At 49.0% G+C, this 13,059-nt stretch overlaps 1 protein-coding gene across 1 annotated transcript in view; it reads right to left on the bottom strand.

The window, feature by feature from the left end:
• Nucleotides 1–735: 735 nt before the first annotated feature.
• Nucleotides 736–13,059, bottom strand: part of LOC103735779 — a gene marked incomplete at its 3' end in the record, with an annotated part of 19,629 nt that continues 7,305 nt past the window's right edge. Inside the window, 9 exon segments of the mRNA XM_017798682.2 lie at nt 736–828; nt 2,018–2,095; nt 2,178–2,241; nt 4,851–5,006; nt 5,848–5,976; nt 8,334–8,433; nt 8,495–8,605; nt 9,134–9,447; nt 9,555–9,668. Of these exon segments, the coding sequence (XP_017654171.2) occupies nt 736–828; nt 2,018–2,095; nt 2,178–2,241; nt 4,851–5,006; nt 5,848–5,976; nt 8,334–8,433; nt 8,495–8,605; nt 9,134–9,447; nt 9,555–9,668 (1,159 nt within the window).

Consider the following 13,059-nt stretch of genomic DNA (forward strand, 5'->3'; position numbering starts at 1 on the left):
ACACTCATAAACACTCATGCCATACACACATGCAATAATATAATTAAGCTGGATGTGGTGGTGCATGCCTTTAATCCCAGCACTCCACAGGCAGAAGCAGGCAAATCTTTGTGAGTTTGAGGCCAGCCTGGTCTACATAGCAAATTCAAGGCCAGCCTGAGCTACAGAGTGAGACCTCACCTCAAAGGGCCAAGAGCTATGTGTGTGATTCAGTGATAGAGTACTTGTCAAGCATGTAGAAGGTCCTGGGTTCTATCCCAGCACACCACACAGACACACAGACACAGACACACACACTGTATAGGAGGATGTTTGTAAGTTATATACAAATGAGACATCATTTTATATAATGAACTTGAACATCCTCAGATGCAGCCATGGAGGGCCTTGCACCCAAGCCCCCTCAGAAATCAAAAGATGACTGTGTAAATGTTAGTGCTTGGTTGACAGGGCTAGGAGAGGCAGGGGATAGGCAGTGCATGAGTAAAAGCCCTCAGGTGAGGATCCTTCAGGGCACAGCTGGGCAAGGAGGAGCTGCAGAGAAACCAAATGCGATTAGAAAGTCGGGGCAGTTAGAAAGGGATTGCAGGGGGTTTAACCTAAGACTGAAGCAGCAGGAAGCCAGAGCATCCTCAGTAATGAGAGGCATCTGCAGAGCCCTGCTCAACCACATAGAGGAGGAAGAAAGCCGGGTAGGCAGCCAGAGGTTAAGGCACACCAGCCCAGGCAGCTCACCCGGAATTCCATGTTTAGATTGCCATTGGAGACCACAGGATCCTTCAGGAGGGAGTAGTCAATGCCAACCAAGCTCATCCACAGAACTGCGTACTGCAGGGAGGGGCCCAAGTCACTCCAAGCTGGCTAGTGACACTCCCCTCCCAGGGTTCTTCGAAGGATCAAATTGGTTTTAAGTGGAAACCACTTAGTGCCTGGTGTGTATTAAGTGTTCAGTAACAAAGCAGTTGTTGCTTACTCCTACCACTACAATGACTACTAAAAGAGTTTCATCAAATTGCTAAGGAAAACGGCAAAGGAGGCCAGTGAAATGGTTTATCAGGTAAAGGCACTTGCCTTGAAAGCCTAGAGACGTGAGTTCAATCCCCAGAGCCCACATAAAGGTGGACGGAGACAACCAACGCCACAGTGTCATTGCCTGACCTCCACATACATGCCAGGGTATGGGTACCCAAACACACACGTGATACCATGTGTGCTCATATAGACACAATAATAATATGTTTTTAAAATTTTAATTTACTTTTTATTTTTTTATGTGTATGTGTGTATTGCCTGCATGTAGGTAAGTGCACCCATTCCGTGCAATGCCCTCGGAGGTCAGAAGAGGCTGTCAGATCCCCTGGGACTGGAGTTACGGACAGTTATTAGCTGCAATGTGGGTGCTGGGATTCGAACCTCGGTCTTCTGCAAGAACAACCAGTGTTCTTAACCACTGAACCATCTCTCATGGATAGTTGTTAGCCACCATGTGAGTGCTGGGAATTGAACCTGGGTCCTCTGCAAGAGCAGTCAGTGCTCTTAACCACTGAACCATCTCTCTAGCTCCCCATTTAAAAAAATGTTAAGCTGGCAAAGGAGGTATTTCATTTCTTGGTTTCCCTTGTCTCCTCCTTTTTCACACCCTGTGTGTTAGACCTGATAGGACAAGGTCTCTGACCCACAGTGGACAGACACCATGGCTTAGGAAAAAAAAAAAGAGTTCATGTTAACTGAGCACTTACTGTCATATGATTTGAAGACAAATGGGACCCCAGTGATTAGTAAGCAGATTAGAGACCTTGACAACCCCTGGGGGTGGTTACCAGCCAGTGAGGAAACTGAGGCTCAGAGGGAAGTTTGTACTAGGTTACACAGCATGCTAGTGACACATTTGAAGCCAGGACTGCCCCATAGCTGGACTTTGAAGGGACCTGTTCTGAGATCCTGCATGACATCTCCTACCTGGCTTCCTCCCTCCTTAGCTCCAACTCCAGGCCTGCAGCAAGGCGCCTAAACTCACCAGCATTGACTCACCAGGCACTGCGTCCAGGAGGGTGTTGAGTAGCACCATCCCAGCATGGCGGAGCACTGGGCAGATCTGGGGTACGGGGTCAGAGTCAGGGGGCTTCTCAAAACCAGGCCACTTCCACCCTGCTGCCCAGGCCTTTCACTGCCCGTACCTGCTGATTGAGGAGGAAACGCATCCCAGAGATGATGAATGTGGAGAAGAAGTCATACACCTTCCTGCAAGGACAGGAGAGCCTGGGTAAGCCCAGCCCCTCCCTCTGCCCTAAGCCAGAGCCAGGAGAAATGACAATGCCCAAAGAAACAGTAGTGCCAAGGACTCCTCAGTATGGGAAGGACTTGTACAATATGGACATGCTCTGGACAGATGACTTTTACTTAACCTTGCAACCAAAAAGTTAATCTTAGCTTGTTTTACTATAGACAAGCTCACTGAGTTGAATGCTCCTTTTGTGACCCGGGCATACTACCTTAATCCCTCATGACCTTTCCTTGCCCTGGACCCAAATTAATGTATGAATGTGTGTATGTGTATTTTACTTATCAAAGCTTTGCAAGCAGTGCTTATCTCATTGAAACCAATGAGATGAACATCCCTGTTTGTGTTGTAAGCAACAGATGGGAACAAATTGATAGTCTGTTTGTGGTTTATTTGTGTTAGTCTACATCAGTAGGAATCTGAAAGGGCAAATTCTTCTCTGAGAAGATAATTCTGCTTTTGCTTCCCCATTTCATGCTGGACAGACTGTTTCGACTAAAAACAAACAAACAAACAAACAAACAGAAAATCGAAAACAAGAAAATTGTTGAGAGAATTCTGAAGGGACAGATGCTCAGCAGTTCAGGTCCACTCTTGGCTTAAAATGGATGTTCAGGCTGTTTTTATTTGGGTAAAGCCATAATATGGCATTGTGTAGTAAATGCCAAACCTCAGCTTCAGCCAGCAACTCTGAGCAATTCTCTAAGATCCAAGCCCCAGTGCTTCTCCAGCCAGATTCTCAAGATTACCTCTTCTACCTGCCCCCGCCAGCCAGAGAATCCCTCCATAGCTCCTCACAACTGCTCAGAATTCCCCATATCCAGTCTGTACACTTCCTAATGCCGTCCCAAGTTTCCTGCCTCTGTCCTCCTAACTGAACTCAGATGCCTCCTCTTCCAGGCAGTCTTCTCTGATCACCCTCCATCAACTGCTCCTCCTCCCCGCCAAGATTTTCTTGGCCCCTCTTCCAAAATTCTCATAACCAATGTTTCAGTCTCTCTAGCTAGGCTCTAAACTACTTTCTAAGTCCTTAGGGCTTGGCATACACTATTCTTATTGAACAAGTAAAAACTGACCATGTGTGAACATAAGATGATAAATCTACCATGTTCTCCCTGACAGAACCAACAAGAAGTCTCCAGGACCCAGACCTATGTCATTATTTTTATTGCTATTTTTATTTTATTTACTGCATGCCCAACTGTGCATACTGTCAGTTTCATTTTGTTTGTTTGTATTTTTGTTATTTTTTGTGACAGGTTCTCATTATGTAGGTGGCCTCAAACTATCAGAGATCTACCTGCCTTTGCCTCCCGAGTGCTGGGATTAAAGGCATGTATCACCATGCCTGGCCAGTTTCATGTTTTAAAAAAGATTTATTTGAGGGGCTGGAGAGATGGCTCAGCGGGTTAAGAGCACTGTCTGCTCTTGCAGAGGACCCGGGTTCGATTCCCAGCACCTACAGGGCCGCTATGAACCGTCCATAACTCCAGTTCCAGGGGAATCCGAAGCCCTCTTCTGACCTCCGCGGCACTGCACGACACGGGTGCAACTCACATACATAATACACTCATACACATAAAATAAAAATGATAAAAAATTTTTAAAAAAGATTTATTTTCATTATTTATGTATATATGTGTGTCTGTGTGCATGTCTGTGCTGGTGTCCAGAAGAGGGCATTGGATCCCTTGAAGCTGGAGTTACAGGTGCTTGTGAGCTGCTCAAAGGTTGCTGAGGACCCCCAGACCTCTTCAAGAGCAGTATGTGTTCTTAACCAATGAATCATCTCTTCAGCTCTTTTTAAAAAAGATTTATTTTCATTATTTATGTATATATGTGTGTCTGTGTGCATGTCTGTGCTGGTGTCCAGAAGAGGGCATTGGATCCCTTGAAGCTGGAGTTACAGGTGCTTGTGAGCTGCTCAAAGGTTGCTGAGGACCCCCAGACCTCTTCAAGAGCAGTATGTGTTCTTAACCAATGAATCATCTCTTCAGCTCCAGTTTAATTTTTAATTCAAGTACTTGGTTTTGAACCCAGGGCCTTATGCATGCTAGACAAGTGCTGTACCACTGAGCTGCATCCCTGGGCATACTAACCCTAACAATTATTCTTTTTAGGGGGAAGAGGGGTTGAGACAGGGTCTCTCTGTAGCCCCAGCTGGCCTGGAACTCACTATGTAGACCAGGCTAGCCTCAATCTTACAGCCTGCCTCTGCCTCCCAAGTGCTAAGATTAAAGGTGTGTGTTACGTCGCCCGGGTCCTAACAATTATTTTATCTATGTGACTGGCACTGAGACATTTACCACCTGCCAGGTATTATTCTATATACTCTGCATCTATCAGCAGGATCGTCATGAGCATCACGAAATACGTTCATGATTTTTAGTTCCACTTTGTAAAAGAGAAGATTGAGGCACTGAACTGCAGTGACTTGTCCAAGTTCACAAAGCCAGGAAGTGTCGAGCTGGGGTTTGGACTCATCAGTACTCCCAGGCTTTGCACTTTCCATCACACTAGGAAACTGGGCTTTGGGGCTCAAAGGGGGTGCGCCAGGGCTGGAACTTACTTGAAGGTTCCTCCAAAGGCCATATCCATTCTAGAGACAGAAGCCTCACAGGAGACATTGGACACTTTAATCCGACCAGTGGGATCCCGGGAGAGCTGCAGACCTATGCGGATGGACACACCCTCGGCCGAGGCATTGATGTAGCTCCCATCATAGCTGCCAAAGGGGGTTCATGTTCACCCCAATGGGAGCTTAATGGAGGAGTCACTGACCCTCTCCTTATCCATACATCATGACAACTTCTTTTGTTATACATGTATAGAATGCATTTGCAGGATTTACCCCCACTGCCCTCTGTCCTCCTCTCCACCCCTGAACCCCTTGTTCTTTTCAACAAGACCCTCTCTTACTTTCGTGCCTTTTGTTTGTTTGGTTTTTGTTTTGAGATGGGGCCTCACTACGTAGATCAGGCTAGCCTGGAACTCACAGAGCTCCACTTGCCTCTGCCTCTGAAGAGTTGGGATTAAAGGCATGGGCCAGCACACCTTGTAGATGTCTTTTTGGGTTTTTTTTTTTTTGTCTTTTTGAGACAGAGTCTCCCTGTAGCCCCAGCTGTCCTGGAACTTCTATGTAGACCAGGCTGGCCTTGAACTCACAGAGATCCACCTGCCTCTGCCTCCTGAGTGCTGGGATAAAGGCGTGCGCCACCACATCCGGCCCTCGGCTTCTTTTTTTAATTAATTAATTTAAATCACTGAGTTTAATTAGGGTTGCTTGCATGAGCATGGGCGTGGTTACTGACTGGAGCATAGACAACTTACTCAGTGGTTACACCACTTCATAAAAATGACGCCCCTTCCCATCACAGCCATTAACTGCCAATAACTCCTCAGCTAGGGATGGAGCCTCCTGATACCTCCTCACCAGACTGCACTCTGCTTGTCTGCCAGGCATCTACCAAACTCTCCTCTCAAATGGAGAAACTGAAACTTAAGAAGGCTAAGTGGCGCTGGCCACCAGCCCGGACCCCCCACCCCTGAGAGAACAGGGTCCTCACCAGAACCAGTAGAGAAGCTGTCTTCGGAAGCGCAGTCCCAAGGAAGAATTGGAGATGTGCAATATCAGCTCTTGCTCTGGCTGGAAATGGAGCTCTGAGGATATCAACTGCAGCTCAGTGACCTTCACGCTGTGGAAAGCAGGCACCAGGTCAGGTCTCAAGCAAAGAGGAGAGGACCCACCCCATCACAGGAAATTCATTTCCTCCTCTTCCAGTCTCAGCCAGGGGAAGCTGGGTGGGTGGAATGGATTTTTCCATTGCCCCTCAAGAGTCTGACCTGTATTTGGTAACTCAGGGATCAGCTCCTGTACACCCAGGGGTTAAAAGTGACCTTCATTCTTTTTTTTTTTTTTCTTTAAAATGAGGGTCTCCATTTTTTGTCCAAATTGACCTTGAGTTTGTGAGCCAAAGCAATCCTCCTGCCAAGTCTCCTGAGTAGCTGGGATTACAGGCCCCCTCACCTGGCAATCTCATCACCCCACCACTTAAAATTCTTGCTGTTTAGGGCACAATGGCTCACACCTGTAATCCCAGCATTCAGCAGACAGATGAGGGAGGAATGTCTTGAGGCCAGCTTGGGCTACAGAGCAAGAAGTTCTCAAAAAACAATAATGATTTCTCTTGACACTCATCTGTTCTGGGCCTGCGATAGCTTTGTGTACCACCCAGTGAGGTAAAGTTTTATTCTTTTTTAATATTTTAATTTTATGTGTATGAGTGTATTGCCTGCATGTGTGTAAGTGCACCCGTGTCCTACAGTGCCCAAGGAGGTCAAAAGAAGGTGTCAGAGTCCCTGGAACTGGAGTTCTGGAGGGTGGTTAGCCTCCATGTGGGTGCTAGGAATGGAACCCGGGTCCTCTGGGTTCAGTCAGTGCTCTTAACCACTGAGCCATCTCTCCAGCCCCAGTGAGATGTAATAAGGTCCATTATATCAGAGGCATTGAAGAAGAGGATGATGTTGAAATGACAAAACAGAACTTTTTGCTGGACATTACATGTGTGTGTATTTCCATACAAGAATTTTGTTTGTTTTCTTCAAAGTTGGGGGGAGGCAGGCATGGTGGTACATGCCTTTAATCCCAGCACTCCGGGGGCACAGGCAGCTGGATCTCTGTGAGATTGAGTCTGACCTGTTCTACAATAGTGAGTTCCATGCCAGCTAGGGCTCCAGGGAGATCCTGTCTCAAAAAAAAAGAGGGTGGGTGAGGCTGGAAAGATGGCTTAGTGGTTAAGAGCATTTGCTGACTTGTGAGGACCCAAGTTCAGTTTCCAGCACCCACAAGGCAGAGCACAACCAACTGTAACTCCAGTTCTAAGGGCTCCAGTGCCCTCTTCTGGCCTCCACAGGCACTGTATGTAGGTGGTGCACATACATACATGCAGGTATAACATACATATAATTTTTTTTTTAAAAAAGAAAAGAAACAGCTGGAGATGTAGCTTAGTTAGTGGAGTCTTTGCCTGGCTTGCATGGTGCCCTGGATTCAAAGCCTAGAGCTACATAAACCTAAGCGGTCATACGATGCCCATTCTACATGGAGACAGGAGGATCAGAATTCAAGGCTATCTTCAGCTACATACTGAGTTTGAGTTTGAGACCAGCCTGGGCTACATGGTACTCTGTGCCAAAAGAAAAGAGCATGAAAAGAAAGAAAAAGAAAAGAAAACCCACAAAGAACTATGCTTGTACCTTGTTCTCTCCCACACAGCAGGATTTCCAACCTGATTTTTTGGGGGGAAGAGGGCACAAGGTCTCAATGTAGTCCAAGTTCTCATAGCCCAAGTTGCCCTTGATCTTGTGATCCTTCCCCAGCCCTCTGAATGTCTGGATTACAGGCCTGTGCCACCATGCTCAGCTTTCGACCTGGTTTTTCTTTTTTTTTTTGGTCGTTTTGAGACAGGGTCTCCCTGTAGCCCCAGCTGTCCTGGAACTCACTATGTAGACCAGGCTGGCCTTGAACTCACAGAGATCCGCTGCCTCTGCCTCCCAAGTGCTGGGATTAAAGGCGTGCACCAACACGCCTGGCCCGACCTGGTCTTTTAACAGTCTGTTCACTTTGTCTTCATTACTGAAACTCACCATTTATCCCAATTCGCCCATCCTTTGTCACAAGGATGCACCTTTAGTCCCATAACCCATCCATTAACTTCACTGCAGGCCTAGACTCTCTACCCTCATCTATTGGTAAATCCTTCCACTGCATCTTTTTGGAGGTTCTTTGGACCAGGCTTCCATTCTACTGCTCCGAGTTCCTTTTCCTTGGGCTCGCCTACTTCTGGGTAACGCACACCTTCTTAGTCTCGCCAGTGTGGGCTGGCTCCTCCTTTATCTTTTTAGCCCATCTCAGACCAGGCAACATAGGCTCGACCTTGGCCTCTCCAGGGATCAAGGGCGCATTTCGTCAGCCCCGCCTCCAAGCACTTGGAACGCCCACCTTTGAAGCCCCGCCCCCACGCCGTGGCCCCCGCCCCCGCGCCCTACTTACTCCGAGATGTTGTAGGAGAAGTGGCCCTTTCGGCCCTGCAGATCTGGGATGATGATGGTCTCCAGCTCTTGCTCCAGAAAGCGCAGCCCCTCCTGCTTCACTGCAGCAGCACAGACACCCTTAGGTCCCGCACCCTCCCGCGCCACTGCCTCGAGCATTACCCAGCTCCAGCGCCTTGGAGGTGATGCGGCTCTTGCAGCCCGGGAGCTCCGCGTGAGCACCTGCCTGGAGCGCCAGGAAGAGGGCCAGGAGCAGGGCCATGGCGAGCGGGCCTGGGGGGGAGCGGGAGCAGGTGTCATTTGGGCGGCTCCATACCTCTCCTGGGCTTTGCAACCAGAACAAGGGCCTGGCCCGGACCGCTACTCTCCAGGAAACTGTTCGGGGGAACTCAGAACCAATCATCTCGTCTCCATTAAGCACTTGCAGAAACTGAGGCTCGGAAACAGGATGCGACTTGCGCTCTGCTTCCAAAGGATTCGGGGCGCGGGGGAGGAGACGTCCTCGGTTCCCTCTCGCAACCTCCGCGTGGCGAATCTGGACCTCAGGGGAACGAGTCCCCCTCCCCCTCCAACCACTGTCCCTTTTCTCGTAGAGGGGTGCTGGTGCAGGCTTGCACGTAGTCATGGCAACGACCACACGCGCATTCCTGAGGGGTGCTTGCGGTCTCCGAGGCCGCGAGCCCGGGTGGCCAGCCTGCCCTCGGTCTCCTGGGTCTCCCGGCTCCCCCAGGTCCTAAACTCTCCCACGAGGTGCCTGGTGCCCCCATCCCAGCGCCCCCCTTCATCCTCTCGCCTCTGCACCTGGGTTCAGGGGGCCACGCGGCTCGGTGAGGGTCTGGACGTCCTCGGTGAGGGCGCGCCTCAACTCAGCGGTGAAGCGGGGGGAGGGGGACGGAGAGGTCACGTAGGGCAGCCTCAGCTCAGGGGATCCTAGCGGCGGGGTCTGGCGGGCAGCGCGGGTCGGTCCGCCTTTATGAGACTGGGCCTCCTCGACCCCCCCCCCCCCTTCCGCTCTTCGCTCCTCCTTGGGGCCTGGGAGGGGACACGGGGCGGGGCTGGCTGCGGGGAGGGTGGAGAGGGCAGTAACGGAGCCCCGTGACAAGCCCGGCTGCTTTCTCGACAAGTGGGGGACTCAGTCCTAAAAGAGCCAAGCCACAGGTCTCAAATGCCAGTTACCCAGCTTTTCCCGCAGGATCTTCAGCAGATCACGTCGCTAGGCTACTGAGCCTGTTTCCTCATCCAGCACAATGTTCCTGATCGTGGGGACTCCCTCTTCAGCCTTCCTGCAAGGCCAAGGGAGTCAATGTCGGATGTACTTTCCTTCCTTTTTCTCCTCGCCTGGCTTTGTTATGGGACCCCGACCTCTCTAGGGACTTTATGGCCCAGAGACCCAACCCATTTGGGAAAGCCAGACCTAACAAGTTCTTTCAGCTCAGGACACCACCAAGGTTAAGGGCTACTGGAATCGCCCCCAGAGGGAGGTTAGCCCTTCTGGGGGGAGACTGTGGATTCTCTGGTGAACCCTTTGAACTCAGTGCTGTACAGTAACCCTGTACCCCATCCACTGCCCACAGGGTCCAAGCACCAAAATAGGGTACAGAATAGATGCTGGCTACCTTTTTGTTGCCACATACTTGAAAGAGAAAAGGGGAAGCAATAATGACACTGATTGAGCATGTACTTAACACTCAGCACTCACATAGCTCAGATGACCAGGTAGTCTTATATGGTCCAGAATCTGTTCAGTTTTAGAACTGTTCCTGGGAACCCACTCAGTCCCAGACAAACCAGGATGGCTAGTCACCTGAGATCTCTCGTTTTTTTTTTTCGGTCTTTTTGAGACAGGGTCTCCCTGTAGCCCCAACTTACCTAGAACTCACTATGCAGACCAGACTGGCCTTGAACTCACAGAGATCCACCTGCCTCTGCCTCCCCGGTGCTAGGATTAAAGGCATATGCTACCATGCTGAGTCTTTTGTTGGTTTTCTTGAGACAGGTACTTTATGCAATAGAGGTTGACCCTGAGCTTCTAATCCTCCCCCCTCCACCTTCTGAGTGCTGGGATTACAGCTGTGTACCACCACTCTTGGTCTATGTGGTGCTGGGGCTGGAGCCCAGGGCCTGGGGCAGGCTAGGCAAGCACTCTACCAAGTGACCTGCATCCCTCAGCCTTAATTTAAGGTTATTGCAAAAATAAAGTGAACCCAGTGCAAGTGCCAGGCATATATATGCCATATCATTAGCAGCAAACAAATGCTAGGTCTTAGGACAAATGAGCTAGGTGGAATCAGTCCAAGTGGGGGAGCAGAGATGCTGAGGGCATCCAGAGACTATGCTTATGTGGCTTTGGAGTCAGGTAAATCCTTCCCGGATTGACTTGAGAAGCAAACCCAGGATCTGGGGTGCAGCTCAGTGATGTTTAGCATGCATGAAGTCCTGGGTTCAATTCTCAACACCCCTCCCCAAAGAAGAAACCCAGTATTGTTTTCCCCTCCCTCCTTCCTTTCTTCCTTCCTTCCCTCCTTCCTTCCTCCTCTTCAGTTTCCTCCTCTTCCTTCATCCCAACACCCCTCCCCCAAAGAAGAAACCCAGTATTGTTTCCCCCTCCCTCCTTCCTTTCTTCCTTCCTTCCCTCCCTCCTTCCTCCTCTTCAGCTTCCTCCTCTTCCTTCATCCCTTCATCTTCTTTTTTTTTGTCTTTTTGAGACAGGGTCTCCCTGTAGTCCCAGCTGTCCTGGAACTCACTATGTAGACTAGGCTGGCCTTGAACTCAGAGATCTGTCTGCCTCTGCCTCCCAAGTGCTGGGATTAAAGCCATGTGCTACCATGTCCAGCCTTCATCTTCTTTTTAAAGGTAACATGTTATTGTATTGCCCAGGTTGGCCTCAAACCCTGGGCTCAAGCAATCCTCCTGCCTCAGCCTCCTGAGTAACTGGGACTATAAACTCAAGCTACACCCCCTCTCCAACTTCCCTTTCTTTCTTTCTTTCTTTCTTTCTTTCTTTCTTTCTTTCTTTCTTTCTTTCTTTCTTTTTTTCTTTCTTTCTGTTTTTGGTTGGTTGGTTTTTGAGACAGGTCTTCCAATAGCCACAGCTGGCCTACAACTCTCTATGTAGACCAGGCTGGCCTCGATCTCACAGAGATCTGCCTACCTCTGCCTCCTGAGTGCTGGGATTAAAGGTGTGAGCCTCTATAGCCTCTCATTTTCTTGAGTGAAATCCAAGTTCTTTTATGTTGTTTGTTTTGTTTTTAGTGACAGGGTCTATCTCTGGTAGACCCGTGTTTTAACCTTTCTAAGCTTGTTTCCTTACCTATTAAAAAAAAGATGAATCAAAGAACCTCCCTGTTAGTGGACTGTGAAGCTCATATTAGTTAATGTGTTGAAAGGGTGCAATAAGCAGTTGGCATTTAGGAAGGGTTTGAAAATAGTGCAATTTTTAACATTTCAGTCACTCATGGCTTTTCATCAGACTGGGCATGATCTCCTGCCTCCAAGCACTGATCTTCCATCTCTCACGCTTCACTGCCCCTACACAGTGGCCTTTCTATTTTCCTTTTTTCCTTTTTTGTTTTTATTTTTTTTCAGACAAGGTCTCACTGTAGCCCACCTGTCTCCGCCTTCTGAACAGTGGAGCAGTGGGATTAACGGCATGCCTACCATGCCCAGTATGATGCACCCTTTTCTTTGCTGTTCAATCTGCCTAGAATGCTCTTCCACACCCACTTCCTTGTCAGTCATTCTTCTCTGTGAAATGGGAACATTTCAGAGGAACCCTCTTTCCCTGCCTACTTAGCACTTACTCTCAACCAGGACAACCCAGTTGGCCTGGAATGCACTATGAACACAGGTCTAACCCAACAGGCCAAAAGAAGATGCAGCCCTGGCCCTGACTTCAGGGGCCTGCTGGCTCAATCCATTATATGAGTTTTTCTCTTCCTCTAATAAGCGCTGTGGTCTTATCCCTCAGTGATGCTACCAGGGCCCAGCCAAGACTTTGGCATCTCATTGAACCTGAGAGATGGAGGGGTGAGCCTCCTCAAATTCTTTCTGCCATAGCCCCTGGCCTTGAGGAAAGCAGAAGGCTCCAGCATCCAAAAGGACATGAAGCACTTCTCCAGTCCTTCCTGCTCAGCCTGCACAGCCTTATCATTAACAGCTAGCCCATCAGTCAACTGCTCTGTCTACCCAGACTGGGTTCAAATCTTGCTCTGTTTTTCACTAGAACAGAAGTTAGCCAGCTTTTCTGGGAAAGGGCCAACAGGAACATACTTTAGGCTTTGCTCAACTGTACGGCTGCAGCATGAACAGACATGACCAGTGTCTAAACAGACACAGGCTGCTGGCTGGATAGAGCACACGGGTCATACATAATTCACCAATCCCTTTTCTAAAAAAAATAGCAAATCTGGTACTAAACCTCAGTTGCCATATCTTCAAAATAAGGATGATTTAGTAGCTGCCTTCCTCCCCGGGTGGCAGTGAGGACTTACGTGATAAAGTATATGGTGTTGAAACTAATGCATGCAACACTGAAAGACTCAACAAATGGCTCTGAGCAGTTGCTTGACAAACAAACTGTGCCTTGCAACTTTTCCATCTCCTCTAAGACAGGCATCATCATCCCCAGAGGCTTAGAATTAGCTCAAGTCAGTCTAGCCTGGTCCAGAGCTCACCCTCCATTGGTCTCTCTCTCTCTCTCTCTCTCTCTCTCTCTCTCTCTCTCTCTC

This window comes from Nannospalax galili, unplaced genomic scaffold (genome assembly GCF_000622305.1).
Source record: "Nannospalax galili isolate Female #2095 unplaced genomic scaffold, S.galili_v1.0 scaffold596, whole genome shotgun sequence".
Lineage (NCBI taxonomy): Eukaryota > Metazoa > Chordata > Mammalia > Rodentia > Spalacidae > Nannospalax > Nannospalax galili.